This window comes from Trematomus bernacchii, unplaced genomic scaffold, assembly GCF_902827165.1.
Source record: "Trematomus bernacchii unplaced genomic scaffold, fTreBer1.1, whole genome shotgun sequence".
In the NCBI taxonomy this organism is placed as follows: domain Eukaryota; kingdom Metazoa; phylum Chordata; class Actinopteri; order Perciformes; family Nototheniidae; genus Trematomus; species Trematomus bernacchii.
In genome coordinates this window covers 2,222,076-2,239,823 of record NW_022987625.1, presented here as the reverse complement: position 1 = coordinate 2,239,823, position 17,748 = coordinate 2,222,076, and the positions used below count along the sequence as shown (strand labels likewise).

The window sequence follows — 17,748 nt, the reverse complement described above, 5'->3', positions numbered from 1 at the left end:
TTTCAATTTTATAATACTTCCAAACTCCTGACATTTTCTCTGTCCCGACTCCCGAGTCACCAGCTGAACATAGCCTCTCGTTAGCTTACTGCTACTATTAGACACTGTTGCCAGATTTGAGAGAAATAAGCAACCAGGTCTATGAAAACAAGCCCAAAAGAAGCAACACATGCATGATGTTGTGTAATTTTAAACCAAAACTAAGGCCTCAGGATGACTTTAAGACGTGAACATGGTCATTTTTGTTTTGTAACATTAAATAAAATAATTAAAAATTTAAAAATTAAAAAAAAAAAAAAAAAATCCCGATCCCCGATTTTTTTCTCCCGATTCTGATCTTTTGAAAATCACGTGATCGGATCGGGACATCTCTACTTCTTCATATTTGACTAATATTAAAGTTCACTTTTCATTCAGGAAGTATGACGCTGCGCTGTCAGTACGCTTGTCCATGTTTGAGATTGGTCGAATGCTCCAAATACCACCCCTTTCATGTGAATGCACACCTAACTAGATAGGACACGGCTGGCTTGAGCGATCCACTTGATAACCAGCGTCGTAGTAGAGTTTAGCGAGAGCGCGTATGTTTTGGATTGGGCCAACCGGCTAACTCAAACATATCCAGGTTAGGAAAATCCGGCTTCGTAGTACAGGCCTCAGATAGGACTCCACCCAGCGGATTCCAACCAAAAACCCAGCGTTTACCAGTGGCTGGGAGATTAAAGCCCTCCCACTATTTCCTGAGAGGGCGTTGCCAGATTTCCCGATTTGTTCAATTTCAGGATTTAACCATGAGATGGCGCTTCATTCACAAATACACAAAGACAACTGGGTGTTGTAGAAGTTTGGTCCTTAGTTTGTTTGCAATGTTGCAGCTTTGCAGTTGTGTTTGCTGAATACTGTAGCATTTAATCACTTATTTGTTATGGTTTTCACAGGCTACTATAACGAAAAAACATCAATATTTTAGATCAAATAAAGTATATCTAATCTTATTATCTTAATTGTAATTCAATAATATAGTCTTTATATATTAAATAATCATAATAATAATGTAAATGTTTACACTTCTTTATTTTTTATGCTCATACTTTTACCTTTACAATAGTTTGCTTTAAAGGGCCCATGTCATGGCCATTTCCACTGATCATAATTACATTGTTGAGGTATACTAAAATAGATTTATACTGTGCAATTTTCCAAACTCACATTGGTTTCGCATACAGCATCTCTGTCAAGCATGTGTATTCAGCAGTATTCACTTTCTCCACTAAACGACTCGTTGGAGCTCTTGCCCCCCCCTCCCTGTGAGCCTAGTGTGCTCCGATTGGTCAGCTCGGCCACTCGTTCTGATTAGTCAACCACCAGAGAGGCTGCGCCCATGTCAGTGCTTTTCCCGGCTGCTCTCAGCGTAACATCAGTCTTATCATGGCGTCGGTACAGCGGTATATTTTATATACATATATATTTTTAACTGTTGTTATAGAAGAGTGTGACGGCCCCAGGGCCTTTGTCTTACGATGGGGTGGAGCTGAAGAGGGTAATCAGCGCGATCACGGACACCTCCGGACACAGTCTCTCTCCAAAGCGGCTGCAGGAAGACTAACTCTGCGATCCTCTCAACCACCTATCTTTGCATTTACCACAATAAATGTGCCGTGGTTTTGTAAACTCGTGTATGTCTCCTTGTCTTTCCGTTGTGGCCTACGAGCTACTCTCATAACAAAGAGTAAGTTATTTTTACCCGTTATAAACTACTACTGTTTGATGAGAAATCAAATCATGGTTTGCTATATATGAATTCAGGGAAGAAAGGATAGGCCTACTAAGTATTTCCATTAAACTTTATTTTTAGAAATGTACAAAATGAACATAAATATACATATATACACGGTATATCATCCATTCCTCCTCCTCTTGCCTGCGCACAGCCGGTGCGGTGCGGTGCCTTTTAGCACGAGGCCTCAGTAGTAGTAGAATCCCTTCCCCGTCATGGATTGTCCGCCAGGATCTGGCTGGACGAAATCAAATGCAAATCACAAAATATTAGAGAAACTTAGTTGTTTTAGATTCGTTAGTAGTAGTTGTGTAATGAACAGCTTGCCTGCTAATATGCTAACCTAGCTTTGTTTACCTTGGTAACTAACACGATATGAACGTTAGCTTGGAGGAAAGGCAACTATAATGCAGTGTAATAAAACTACTATGAACAAAAGCTAGTGGTTCATATTAGGCTAGCAATAACGTGTTTATAATTGCAATCGTATACGGGTATTCTGCTACCATACAATGTAACTTGCATGAATACATTGTTTTGCGCTAGCATACAGCTAGCCTCGTTAGCTACATGCAGTATATGTACGGTCACAATGTACGGTAAACCGGAGTATACTGTATGAGTATTCCGTGTGTGTGACTGCAGACATTCTCCTGCCATGACAAACATGTAAGGCCATCTGCTGACATTGTAGTTGATATATTTAAACGCTAGCAACGTAGCATCACAAAAATGTTTTTCTGACCAAAACTAGCTCAAGCTCCGTGTGTTAGATCGCTACGCCAGCTATAATGTAATTACGTTTCGCGACTGACCGGCAAATCACCCGCAGTATACTGTCAATAGGTATTTTGTGTGTGAATGCAGACATTCTCCTGCTATGAGATACATGTATGCAAGGCCATCTGCTGATATTAGAGTTGATATATGGAAACTCTAGCAACTTAGTTAGCACAGTTAGCACTGTGTCAATGGCTTAGCAGTCCAACACAGTTTACACATTTAAACAGTCTTGTTTGATAAATACACAAATAACAATGCAAACTTACAGGTTGTATACCCAGATCTTCCCCTGCTCCAAACGGTCCAAACAAGCTGTGCATATCCGGCCTCAAACTGGGCAATGTTTTGGAAGCTTTCGTCTGTGAAATGCCGGTTCTTCGAACCTCTGGAGGAGGAACACGCCGCTGCTGGTGTGGCCATAGCTCTTCGGGATTGGTCCATTTCGTTCCGGGTACCGCATGACATCAGGCGGTACCCGGAACTAAATGGAAGACTCAAATGGGCAGTGACGTATCTCCAACGAGGCGTTTTGGGGAGGTATTTTCTGTGTTAGAGTTTTACTCGCTACAGGGTGTACTTTGAGGGTTTTGACTCTGCACACCGTTTACATGCATAAAAACCTTCATAACACACAAGGGGACGGGTAATAACCGGAAAAGCATGACATGGGAGCTTTAATATGCAGTATATTTTTGTAATATTGTTGTGGTGTTTTTACACATTACAGTAGATCGAAGTAAATCAACTTATACATTATCATGTATTATAATGTCTTGTATAAGTAATATCATACATTAACCGTTAATTCATTATAGCAGATGCCACATTGAATGGATGAACACATTTATTTCTAAATATAAGTTGTAAAAATACTTATATGTATTTAATACTAATAACATAATGATTCATTTTACTTTCAGATGATAATACTTTTTACTTCTAACATGTAATTTTACCTAGGTAAACAATCGGAATACTTCTTCCACCTCTGATTTTGGACCCCGTCACTGTTTTTAAAACTTTAATTAAATGTTTGATATTTCCAGAGAACCTTTCAGACCACTGCTGGAGAACAGAGAGAGTCACAGCCCTGCGTTGATTTAAGGGAGCTGTCGGGGGGATGGGGGGTGGTGAACGGTACATGGTCAATGTTTGTTTACCAATGTTTGCAGTCGCGAAAGCTCTAAGCCAATCGGACATGGACAAAAAAAAGGATCAGTCAAGTATGTGTCGAGGGGGAACTAGAGACACCCCTCTGCCTTTACAGCCATGGTCCGGTCTGATAGCGCTCAGCTCTCTGCTGCAGAGAGGAAGATACAGATCACTGCTCTAAACAAAGTCAAAAATCGTACATCCAAAACGGAATAAATATAATTAATTTGTATTAATACGTTAAGTCTTGTTCATTGTTTTTCACTTTTATTAAATGTTTGATATTTCCGGCACAGACCCTTTCATACCGGCAATGCGCGATAGAAACAACAGGAACTGTGACAGCATAAATATGCAAACACAAACCTACAGTTAAACTTTACTGCTGGAGAAGAGAGAAAAAAAACAACGCAAGGTTTCCCACACATAGACCAGTGCTTCTCAAACCTTTTTCAGTAATGTACCCCCTTTGAAACATTTTCTCAGCCAAGTACCCCCTGACCGACCCCGAACATTTTTGATAGAAAAAGCCTATATAAATAATTACAATATAGTGATGTTCCATCAGTGTGTGATTTATGAACTCCTTCATCCATGAATTACAACAAACAAAGAACATAACGACAGATTTTTAAGTAATAATTATATGTTTAATGAACCAATGAACAAAATGTTATATTATGCAAAAACTATAAAATACAATAAACAAATATTATAATAAAATGTGGTGCCTGATGTGCTACCGTCCAAAACCCCATGCATAAACAAGAAAACAGCATTAAATAAGCAGTCACAATGCATGAAAGGGTTAAAAACAAAACAAAACATTGTAACAAAAATGTGCAATTACAATAAAAACTACGTAATAACACTGCAATGACACTATTCATGAGTTTTAGGTGCATTAAACTGCATTTGAAAATAGAAAATACAATTTAGTGTCAAAACATTGGCAAAAAAAACAAACAATTGTAATAATAAATAAATTATAAATTGCAATAACACTAACAAGTAATAATAAGAGCACTTTAGCACTCAATTTAGTGTGAAACGTGTGCTTGTCCTTCACTGAGCATCTTGGTCATCCTTGGTGGCAGAGAGGACACAGCAGTGATCAGACTCTTTTCCAGGCCCAGTCTGTTTCTCTGCTTTGTTTTGATCAGAGTCATTGCAGAGAAGGAGGCCTCACACAAATATGTGGATCCAAAGGGCAGTAGCTGCTCCAAAGCTGTTTTTCCCAGCTCAGGATGCTCCTTTTTCACACACACCCAAAACTGCGTGAGAGTGGAGTTTTCAAATGTCATCTTTAGGCCGCGGTCAGATGACACATCCAAGAGTTTTTCCTGGTGACAGAGAGGAAGCTTTTCTCTGTTTGCTTCTGACAGAAGAAATGGGTTTCTTACCCAATCAAGCTGTGCAGGTTTATCCTCCATGTCAGGAAAGTACGACTTGAAACTAACTATCAGGTTGGCCAAGTGTTCCTCTATAATGGACTTGACTGGAGCGCTCTGCACATCCTCACTGGAGAGGAAAGCATCTACCTGAGGAAAGCAGGTGAGATCCCCCTGTGCACATGCCCGTTTCCACAACTCTGCTTTCTTTACGAAACCACCCACCTTGTCATACAGGTTCAAAATGGTGGTGTTCTTTCCCTGCATGCACACATTCAGCTCATTCAATTTGCTGAATATGTCTGCCAGATAGCAAAGCTTTGCAAGCCAATCTGTGTCCTCAAACAGTGTGGCATAGGGAGATCCTTGCTCTGACAGAAAGGTGTGCACCTCCGATCGTAGCTCCAACAGCCTGCTCAGTATCCTCCCCCGAGAGAGCCAGCGCACTTCTGTGTGTAGCAGTAGTTGGGTGTGTTCAGCTCCCATGTCCTCGCAAAGGCGGTGAAACAGACGCGCATTGAGTGGCCTTGACTTTATGAAGTTAATAACTTTGATGCTGTTGTTCAAAACGTCATGCAACACAGGACTCAGCTTTTTGGCCGCCAGTGCTTCCCTGTGTATGACACAGTGATTCCACTGCACTTCTGGATTTTTATCCCTAATACGTGCCATGAGCCCTTTAAATCGGCACGTCATTGAGGCAGCTCCGTCAGTACAGGTACAGTTTCTCCAGTCCAGCTCGTTTTCAATAAAGAAATCATTCACAACATCAAAAATGTCCTCCCCCGTTGTTTTCCCCTCGAAGGTCTTGCAGAAAAGCACATTTTCATAAATGTCGTCAGTATCCACGTATCTCACGAAAGCAATGAGCTGAGCCTTACCGCTGACATCGGTCGATTCATCAAGCTGGAGTGAAAATGTTTCGCCAAGTTTTCCCACAACTTGTTCAACAATATCTGCTCCCATTCGTTCTATTCTGCGTGAAACGGTGTCATTAGAAAGAGGCACCGTTTTGAACTTCTCCGCGGCACTTCTGTCCAGCATCGTCTCGGCCAAAACAACAGCAGCTGGGAGTAACAGGTCCTCAGCCATCGTGAACGGCTTTTTGGCTTTAGCGATGAGCAGTGATGCCGCATACGATGCCTCTAAGTACCGAAAACCGGTTCTAGCTGGCCCCATTCGGCTGCCGAAGTACCAATACTTCACACTTACGTCGGAGGGGGGCGAGAATAACCTGAGCAATAACAGTTAATGGCGAGTACGGCAAATACAAGTTGTACCAAGCATAAGCAAAGGGGGTAGTGATTAGTAAAAATAAAAAAGTTAACTAGGGGAAAAAAGGTAAGATACACTTTATGATTATTGAAATGTATACAGTTCTGTTTCATATAGGTGTTCCCATAGATCTAGTCTCTTTATTTCCCCCTGAAAATGCACCAGATTGATGCATTTAACTCCAAAATAAAATAAAAAAATTACCGGGGGAGCATGCCCCCGGACCCCCCTAGAGGATTTGAGGTCCACCCCTACTTAAAATCACATGGATAGTTTCCTAAATACATTTACCATTTTTTTTAAATAGTAACCCAAGCGACCAACAGAAAGTTTAATGTTAATGTTGTTGCACGTCACAAAGGCACGTCACCTCGCACCCCCCCCCCCCCCGAGTATATTTCAGATCTGTGGGAAACACTGCTGATTTTATCATTGCACAACAATTAACTCAATGTGTGATTGTTATAGCAGTAATATTAAACACTAATAATACAGTAAACTATTAACACTGTAAATATTATTGTTTGCCCGTGGGGAGATGACGAGGCTCCATTAAAAATAAACCTTTTTTTGTGAATTACTGAGTTTAGGCACGTTAATAAAGTTTGAATGAAGTTGACTACAGCATATTCATATTTGTTAGTACTTTCATGTCAATTCGGCGAACCGATTATATTTGTAGTCGTAAACTCACGTGGATTAACCTGTTACGCTCCGCCCCCCCGGTACCGGGCGGAAAAACGCGTCACGGCAGGAGACAGCGTCTGGGGGCTTCTTAATATTTAAAAACCTATGAATGTCTTATACTCAATAAACGGGAAAAAACTCAGCTACCTGACGATACAAGCCATTTTTACCGAAACAAAACACAAGTCTCACAAGAAGCGTTAGCATTAGCCCTTAGCCAAAACGGGCAAATGCTACTTCCGGTGCTAACTAGCAAAAACGATCTTTATACCTTCATATTATCTGCACAAACTACACATAATCTGAAAGCTGATACTCCACTGATTATTTTGATATAAGTATCATCACTGGAGGACACAAACTCACTGAGCTAGCAGCCAGAACAGAGCAAGAAAAGAACAACAGTTTTCAAAACCGTAACAATAATTTTGTCTTACCGTTGCTGTTTTGTGATCAAAAGTCGTGTTCAAGGGAATAAAAACGCTGCTCAAGGTTAATCCAAAGTCTCTTAGTCCTTTTAGAATTGGTCCTGATAATCTATCATTACATTCATGGCAGCAGAGTAGGTATAAAGTTTTGCAGTCCGGCACTGATGCTGTCTCCCACGAGGTATACGCACAGCTCCCCCTCCTCCACGTAGTTGTTTAGCCGGTTTTACTAACTGCAGCTCGATCCTATTGGCTCTAAAGTTTCAAAAAAGGTGTCAATCACCCAAATCGACCAATGGGTTCCAGAGTTTACGCAGACGACGCAGCAGCAGCAGCACCGCCAGCAGCACCGGAGGAGCAAACGAACGAAGCGACGAACACAGTGAACAGAGAACACGGAGACAACAGAGTAAACCGAGACGACAGCATAACATAATATTATTATTATATATAAGGACAAGGACAAGGATTTATTTGCTTTTAGGACTTATTTGAGCAAATAATGCCACCCAGAAAGAGGCTGTACAAGCTTGAAGATGCCGTGGAAATGGTGTTCGCTGACTCTCCGTCAGAAGATGAGGATTTACTTGATTTGCCACAATCAGACCCGGATTATGAACTTCGGGAAAGGTATGTACTCTCTCTGTTTGTGTCTATTAGTTATGTATTTGGTGTAATCTATAGTAATTCCACACTCGCAAAAGAAAAAATGGACGCCGCTTTGTTCTCGCGTAATCGTTCTGAGAGTCGAAAAACAATGGGAAGATGCGTGTTGTTGAACACGCATCAATAGATTAATTATAAATAAATAAATTATTAATTAAAACAGTATATAAATAAAGCTGTATTGTATATCAACGCAGTCTATAGGCCTACTGTACGCGAAATCGATGCCGTTTTGTTGTAAACAATGGGAACACGTGTTGGTGAACACTTATCAATAGATTAATTGTATTTCGTCACTATAACACGGCAGTATATAAATAAAGCTGTATTGTATATCAACGCAGTCTATAGGCCTACTGTACGCGAAATCGATGCCGTTTTGTTGTAAACAATGGGAACACGTGTTGGTGAACACTTATCAATAGATTAATTGTATTTCGTCACTATAACACGGCAGTATATAAATAAAGCTGTATTGTATATCATATATATATATATATATACTGTTATTTCACACACGCTAAATGGAGGAATTATTTCTGATTTGAGTTACATTTTTGAAAGAATAAGCCAGTGAAGTAATCGATTTGTTTTTCCCACATTTTTCACAGTGAGTATGACGAGTATGACGAGTATGATATGGCTTCTGGATCACAGCCATCAACATCTGCCTCATCCGAGCTACGACGTGCATCAGATCAGCATACAGTTGCCCCAGAGCCATCAACATCCAAGCTACGTCGCCGGATGTCTGCACCTGTACTAACTCAGCCTCCCTCTGCATCTTCTGATTCGGAACCATCATTTGAGCTGCCCAGCAAAAGAAAAGCATCGAAAAAAGCTGTAAATCTCAGAAAGCGTGGCCGAGGTCGAGGTAGGTCTTCCTCTTCCAGAACGACAGAGGAAGAACTCGGGTGGCACAACAAAGAGGACAATGACGAAACACCAGAGCCACTGAGGTTCATGCCTGCCAGGGTCCCAGGGCCAGCGTTGGACACCACTGCACAATGGTCTCCCCTTCAGCTTTTCAAACTATTTTTTAGCCATGCCGTGGTTCATACAATCATTGCCAACACAAACACAAAGGCCCTGTATCAATTGCAGGCTGGAAAGAAGTACCCTTGGAAAGTGCTGACTTTCAAGGATTTTTATATTTTCCTGTCCATTGTCATTTTCACAGGCCTAGTTATCGTTCCCAACCAAGCGGACTACTGGAGGACATCATTTCCATATAATTTCAAATTCCCAGGTGATACGATGTCCCGGCAACGCTTCCACGCCATCCTGTGGTCATTGCACATGAGCGACCCGAAAGAAGACGAAGAAAATGATCGCAAAAGAAACACCGCAGAGTACGATAGACTTTTCAAGATAAAGCCCCTGTACACTGAAATCACTGCTGCCTGCAAAGCACATTTCCAGCCCCATCAAAACATATCAATAGATGAAAGGATGGTCGCCTCCAAAGCCCGCATAAGCTTGAAGCAATACATGAAGAATAAGCCAACAAAGTGGGGTTACAAGCTGTTTGTGCTGGCGGATTCCTCCACGGCATACACATGGAACTTCTTTGTGTACACAGGGAAGAGTGAGTTCCTCTCAGGCCAGGGACTCAGCTACTCCTCCGTGGTCGACCTTCTGCCTTTCCCTCTGCTCGGTGGGGGCTACACACTCTTTGTGGACAACTTTTACACAAGCCCTGCCCTCTTTGGGGATTTGTTCGCAAAAAACATTGGCTGTTGTGGGACCATTCGAAAAAATCGAGTTGGTTTTCCACAGACTGAGTTGAACGACCTTCCGAAAAAGGCTGAAAGGGGAGATATGCGTTGGATAAGGAGAAGCAAGCTCCTGTTCATAAAGTGGATGGACAGCCGTGAAGTGACCATGTGCTCCACAGTGCATGCAGCCTTCAGTGGACAGACTGTCAGGAGGAATGTGAAACGGGCTGGTGTGTGGCAGACCAAGATTGTTACCGTTCCTGACGCTGTGGTGGACTACAACAGAAGCATGGGCGGCGTGGATGTGTCCGATGCTTTGATTGGGTACTACAGCGTTCTCCGCAAAACCATGAAATGGTACAAGACATTTTTTTACCATTTTCTGGACATTGCCGTGGTCAACAGCTTCATTCTCTACAAGGAGCTGCACAAGATGAGGGTTGACGTGATGAACCCACACACCCAGAAGTCCTTCAGGGAGCAGCTTTGTGCAGAGTTGAGGGGTGATGTCCCTGCAGCACCACCACCACTCCCCCCATCATCACAGGTATGCATGCCCGCGTATTATGGGGAAGATGCCACCGCGCTCAGGAGGTACTGCAGGAGGTGCTCTGAGGCTGGCAACAAAACGGTAAAGACACCTATATACTGCACTAAGTGCCTGATCCCTCTGTGCCTCACTTCAAAGAAGAACTGCTTCAAGGCGTGGCACACCTCTGACTGAACACTTTTTCTTTTTGTGTACATTTTTGCTTTTTTTTTTTTTTGCGAGTGTTTACAAAACAAATGCTTGTGGTTTTATTTAGGTTTTAGTGTAGTTTTATTTTATAGTGTGTTGTGTAAATAAATCTGCTCCTGTTGGAGACAAATTTATCCTATGTTTCCTAATTTTTATTGTGCAAGTAAACCTTCCTAGAAGTGTTAGTCGGGTGATAAACATGTAAGGACTGTGGAAAAGTCCATACACAGACACACACACACACCATTTACATTAAAAAAAGAAATGTAATTTAAAAAAAAATATATATATATATTTTAAAATTATTGAAAAATTTTTTTTTATAGAAAAACACGGAATGGATGGAATGAATACCTATAGTGATAATAAAATGATTTTTACGGTATGGTACCTGAAAAAGGTCAAATGGCACTGATGGTATCCAAACGTGCCCAAATGTGCCCAAAGGTTAGTCCGCCTGGACTTTTTTTTACTAATCCTCTCTAAAAAGGTCAAATTTCACTTGTTTTGCCTCAATCTTGATACAGGGTACTTATTATATGTTATACTTTGGATTCCTAAAGCTTTTAGTCTACTAACCCATCATCCAAGGGTGGTTTTCACTATAAGTAATGGGTTTTCTTTAGGCGGAGGTAAGAATTTACCTTTTTTTACTATGTTCCATCTGAATTTACTCTGACTGAGAAAAATCTATATTGATTCTGACACTTCTACATCCAACTCACAGATGTAACCTTGCTTTGATAAAAGAAATTATTCATATAACCCTTTTAGAAGTGAAGTTGTAGTCATTTGTTTTGGGCATGTCATTTTCGAGCCTGAAACCTGAAAAACAGGCTCGGGGCTTAACAGGTTAAACCATATGTATTTCGTTAAATAGAAACGAAATACGATTTTTTTTAAATGATTAAATGTATCTTATTCAATGCAGAATATGATTCTATCCGTGACAGTGGGAATACAAAACGATATGCTACAGTATAGTAATAAAAGATAAATCCCACTTGTTGTGAGACGACGAGGCTCCAGTAAAAATAAACCTATTTTTAGTTAATTACTGAGTTTAGGCACGTTAATAAAGTTTTAATGAAGTTGACTACAGCAAATTCATGATTGTTAATGCTTTCATGTCAATTCGGCGAACATATGATATATTAAATGATCGTGAGGATGATGATTACAAATCGTTTGTTTGAGCCGGGATGCATTTCCTGATGAAAAAACAAACCGATTGTTTTTGTAGTTGTAGTACGCCAACGTGGATTAAACAACATTATTTTGTTAAACATGGTGATGTTTTGTAAATGATTACATGTCTCTTATTTTGCACAGAATATGATCCTATCTGTGACATATGGATCTTAACAAAGATCCGCTATATCAGATATATCTATCAGCTGTTTATTTCACATGAGTTCCAGTGCAGCTTTTTAATCACTGCTCCCCCTGGTGGATCCATGATCCATTGCAGCTGGTTTCATTATAATTTATCAAGGGGGCGTATCAAGTCATGCGGGGGGTTTTCCTTTCAGCGAGGGCCGACCCCGTGCCGATCATGGCCCCACATCGGTAGGGGCGTCCGAAATGAGGTGCTACATCTGTATATCCTAAACATTCAACCTTTAAGAGTGTTTGGAGAGTTGACAGGTTTTTCAAGGTTGTCTTGAAAGAAAATGCAGAAACCATATGCAACATAATTGTAAAGGTTATATATGAGCCTGTACGTGTCAGCAGTATATCACTGCATCTGAAATCATTTTCCATCTAATGCGTATTAATTCAGCCTTTCTGATTAGAAGCATGTCCTTCATTAGCTCATTTGAAACAGAAAATGAATCTTGGATCTCTCTTTCTCAGAGATGTGTGATAAATTACAGCACTTACATTTCCAAGGAACTGAGCTCTCTAGCTGTCTATTGGCATGACACGTGAAATCCACTCTTAATTATCTTAGTGTTGTGAAGGAGTGCATTTTCTCTTAAATCAAATGTTCAGTTAGGGAGCCTTGTACTGTCCCATTTAGAAAGAACGTTGTCCTAATTCTTAATGTGTGTTGACTCACTGGTTTACAGCTCTGAGGAGAATAACGTAAGGATCCACGGGGAATACGTTTAATCCTGTGTGTGTGCTTCACAGAAACATATGATGAATGAACACACTCATGATGTTCAGGGGAAAAATCATCATCTAGCATTGTAGTAAATGGAAAGTACGAGTTATTATGTGTTATTTTAATGAAGACGGATGTTAATTCTAACATATAAAAGTTTGTCCAGCTCTGACATGAGTTCTGTTGTTAGGCCTGTTCTGATTTCTGAATGTAGGTTTAAATGAAAGAGTCTGCCAGAGAGGCCTGCAAACTGGACGATGATGCAAATACAATCTGGGAGACTCACTGTCTATGGATTTAAACGTTTAACTCACTTTAGACAACCCTGAAAACCACATTTGTGCATTATCATTTAGTTACAACAACCAGAAATGCTCCAATAGAAACACGTAACTCCTCTGTGTGGGGCTTCTTCATTAAATGAAATTGTTTCCTCATAACAGTGCTCCTCTTTATCCTATGAATACTTGAGCTTAACTGGTATGGAGCTGAAGTGGTAAATTGTTTCATCTATTTGTGAATTGACAGAAAATGAAAACGTTTAATTGTTTAAGGCATTTTATAAAAGACCACACGACAACTTTACCTTTGCCCTCCTACATTGTCTGAGTCAGGCACAACAAAGCTTGTTGCTTCCCTTTGTGGATTATGAAATCATTGAATTTGGCTGTGATGTAGGAAAATGACCTAACATTTTATTTTTGGGGGATTATAAAAACTTTGGGATAGCATGGTTCAGCCTTTGTTTCAGATATCTGCGCTTGATTGTTGCCTGCCATGTGATTATAATTGTAATATCTTAATCAGGTGATTGCAATGACAAATAGCAAACTTTATGAACTGTGTCATCCAAGTGTGTCCTCGCTGCGACACTTTTAGTGTCCCCAGTAAAAAAGTTTACTCTGTGCTGTACATTTCTTGCAGTTCCTTCTCTAACTGTTTCATAAGTGTCATCAAATAAGTGAAGATTTATTTCCAATTTCTAGTGCGTTAAGCTGACAGCTTAACCCTGACAGGGTCACCATCATTTTCACCATGAAATAATGATTTAAAGCAGGGCATTTTTATATCACTGAAAACACATGTGTAGGGGATATTTGACCCTGAGCATGTTACTATGATTCACATTAAAGGTCCCATCATATGCTTTTCTGGTTATTACCCGTCCCCTTGTGTGTTATGTAGATTTTTCTGCATGTAAACGGTCTGCAGAGTCAAAAACCCTCAAAGTACACCCTGTAGCGAGTAAAACCCTAACACAGAAAAGACGTGTCTATATATGCTGCCCCAGAACGCCTCGTTGTAGATTTTAATTTTTTCAATTTTTTTCTTCCGGGGCCTGTTGACGTTACTAAGTCCAAATGGACCAATTGGCACACAGCTATAGAACAATAGGCACACCCTCTGCCAGGGTGGACTCCCGAGCAGCTCAGGAGTCCGCCCCGCGAGGCTCCCTGAGCGGACAGTGTGAGGTGGATTTCCCGCTGTGTTTCCCTGGATGCTGGCTATAGACCAAGTGCCATGCCAGCCTGAGCTCCGCGGTGCCGCTGGCATGGCACCTAGACCCCACGCAACCAGGAAATGACACCAGTAATCCAGCTCACACTGTCCGCTCCTCGAGCCCCATAGGGCGGAGCAGCGAGCCCCGCAACGTCCCGCCAACACGGCACCCAGACCCCACGCAGCATTTTTCATCTGTTTGTCATTACTGGTGTCATTTTCTGGTTGCTAACGCCATTGTAACACATAATCACTGATGTTCCGCTGTAACGGTGGTGGACTCATCAGAACAGAGTGGGCGAGCTGACCAATCAGAGCAAAGTGGGCTCATAGGGAGGGGAGGGGGCAGGAGCTCCAACAAGCCGTGCAGGACAGAGAGTGAATACACATACTATACAGAGATGCTGTATGAGAAAACCAATGTGATTTTGGAACATTGAACAATGTCAATCTATTCTAGTAGACCTCAAGAATGGAATTATGATCAGTAGAAATGGCCTAAACATGGGACCTTTAATGAGTAATTATGTCCAGGGGGGCATTAATGGCAGATCATTTTCCTCCAATTTTATCCAAAAATCTGTTTGGAATTGTTCTGATAAATTCATTTGTCATTCAGTGTATTAAAATGCCCATCACAACTTTCTTGAGCTCCAGATGACAACATGCTGCTCTTTTAAAACAGTTATGTTACAATGATACACATTTCTAAAGAAGCTGGAAGTAATACATGTTTTCATCGTGATCATGTCTATAAATATTAATCAATTATTAAATGTGTGGTCACTTTATTTATTGCAGATTAAATAATAGATGAATGATCTAATGTTTCAATACAATAATCATTTGTGTAATATTTTACATTTTCTACAGCGAGTTATTAAGATATTGATGTTCAGCAGTGAGAGAAAGTTAATAAGTGATCTTACTTTTCTCTATATGCAATTTTTTTCTTACGCTGCTTCTGAAACATGATAACTAGATGTGGGAGTACTCAGATCTTGTACTTAAGTAAAAGTAGAAGTACTAGAGTGTAGGAATACTCTGTTAAAAGTAAAAGTCCTGCACTCAAAATGTTACTCAAGTAAAGGAGAAAAAGTATTATCGTCAAAATATAGTTAAAGTAGCGACAGTAAAAGTAGTCATTGTGCAGATTGGTCCATTTCAGAATAATATATATGATATGTTTTATAATGATTGATCATGAAAGTGTTCTCAAAGCTGGTAAAGGGGCAGCTAGTTTGAATGACTTTGTATACTGCAGGGTAGCTTGTGAATTTACTCCAGGTGGAACTAAAGCCTGATTTAAGACTTGATTATATTTCACATCATTAATCCACATCTGTAAAGTAACTAAAGGTGTTAAATAAATGTAGTGAAGTAAAAGTACACAATGTACCTCTGAACTGTCGTGGAGTAGAAGTACACAGTAGCATAACATTGAAATACTCAAGTAAAGTACAAGTAGCCTACCTCAAAATTGCAGTAGCCTACTTGAATATACTCAGTGACTCTACCCTCTGGCCTCAGACTGAGCCCCCCCCCCCCTCACCTTTGATGTGCTCGTTGACCACGCTCTCCAGCCGGTCCAGCCTCTCCATGATCCTCAGGGTCTCCCCCTTATTGTCCTCCTCCAACTTCGTGCCGCCCCCCCCGCTCTCAGGAACTTTGGCTCCCCCGTTCGCGACATAGTTGGTGATCCAGCCGACGTACAGGAGACACACGATGTTGGTCATGCCGCTGAGGATGACGCATGTCGACACCAAAGTTTTAGTTCTCCGTGTGCACAGCATCGCGACATCCCTCTATGGGCTTCCTGTTCCAGACGCGCGCGGGCAGGTGGATTGAGGAGACGCTCGCGACAAACGCGTCCAAATGTGCGCCGCGCGGAGAGATGCTGTGTAGTCCCGCCCCCTCTGCGCGCTCAGCTCCCCGCTGACACATCAATCATCCGGAGGCTTTCAATGCTTTCCTAATAATAATAATATCCTGCACTAACACTGAGGAGTCGAGTCCCGCTGAGCAGCCTGCAGAGCTGTCAGGCAGCGGTACAACCCCCCCCCTCACCGAGTGCGAGTCCTCATACTGCAGTGCCCAATAGAAAGGGAGGGGGCGGGCTCTGATCGCCTCTGCCGGCCCCTCACAGTCACGCAGGGGAAGGGAGGGCGGGCAATCCATACAAACTGAAACTCATCGATCCTCACAGTGATGATGAGGTTGGCTAATGCCGGAGACAGCAGGAGGGTCTCTTTGGTCTCAGAGTATTTTTTATTTTGCTTGAGTGGGAGTATTCCCACTCTTTAATGTGAGCTGTGTGGACCCTATAATGTTGTCTTACTCTCCTTTATTGTCTTTATTTATGACAATAAAGAACACCACACAAACTATTAATTACACAATAAAACCCATAAAGCTAGTTTCATAGAATATCCGAGCCACATTAGGAGGCTAATCTTACATCTGGTCAATAGGACGACCATCGAAAATGATTCTTTATTAAAGGTCCCATGTCATGGCCATTTCTACTGATCATAATTCCATTGTTGAGGTCTACTAGAATAGATTTATATTGTGCAATTTTCCAAAATCACATTGGTTTCTCATACAGCATCTCTGTATAGTATGTGTATTCACTCTCTGTCCTAAACGGCTTGATGGAGCTCCTGCCCCCCCCCCCCCCCCCCTCCCTGTGAGCCCAGTGGGCGTCTGCGAGACAGCGAGACACAGCGAAACCTAGCCCGAAACACACACACACCCGCAGCCTGGCTGGGAGTTTGTGTGTGTGCCCAGGCTGAGTTCCGCGGTGTCTCACTGTCTCGCCGACCCCACACTAGTGAGCCGGCTCGCAGCAGCGAGCCTCGCAACGTCCCGCCGAGCGTGTGTGTGAGGAAGTCCGCGGATTGGTCCAAACGTAACGGCTCCGTCCAAATGGACCAATCTGCGGAGCCGTTACGTTACGGTACGTCACTATACCCGAAATACGCCACTATACTCAAGAAGGAAACAATGGAAAAAGAGAAATGTCCAACGAGGCGTTCTGGGGCAGCATAGACAGGTCTTTTCTGTGTTAGAGTTTTACTCACTACAGGGTGTACTTTGAGGGTTTGTGACTCTGCAGACCGTTTCATGCATAAAAAGCTACATAACACACAAGGGGACGGGTAATAACCAGAAAAGCATGACATGGGACCTTTAAATTCACAGTTATGTCTATAAATCTGCATGGGTTTTTGTTAAAAAAAAATAAATAAAACAAACAAAAACAGAAAGACAAATATGTAAACAACACTGTACACATGTTTTTTTTAAGTTAAATATCTAAAAAAGAAGCTTGATAACTTTTCTTTGACACATCATTAGAATGAGTTTTTACCATTACATCTAAAAGGGAATCCTTAACTTTCTACAATAAATATAGGATTTTCCCTGAAATGATACATTTCATTTCTATAAAAACACAGCATAAACAATTAGACAAAAAATGTAAACCGCTCTTGTAATCCCATATTTCTAGGCGGTTCC

At 41.4% G+C, this 17,748-nt stretch overlaps 2 protein-coding genes across 2 annotated transcripts in view; one reads left to right on the top strand and one right to left on the bottom strand.

The window, feature by feature from the left end:
• Nucleotides 1–16,019, bottom strand: part of LOC117484459 (polypeptide N-acetylgalactosaminyltransferase 18-like) — a 306,696-nt gene extending 290,677 nt beyond the window's left edge. Inside the window, 1 exon segment of the mRNA XM_034132932.1 lies at nucleotides 15,779–16,019. Within this exon segment, the coding sequence (XP_033988823.1) occupies nucleotides 15,779–16,019 (241 nt within the window).
• LOC117484458 (piggyBac transposable element-derived protein 4-like) lies at nucleotides 7,915–10,750 on the top strand. The gene is made up of 2 exons (XM_034132930.1): nucleotides 7,915–8,123; nucleotides 8,771–10,750. The coding sequence occupies exons 1-2, from the start codon at nucleotides 7,996–7,998 to the stop codon at nucleotides 10,599–10,601; spliced, it is 1,959 nt and encodes a 652-aa protein (XP_033988821.1). The 5' UTR covers nucleotides 7,915–7,995; the 3' UTR covers nucleotides 10,602–10,750.
• Nucleotides 16,020–17,748: the final 1,729 nt, after the last annotated feature.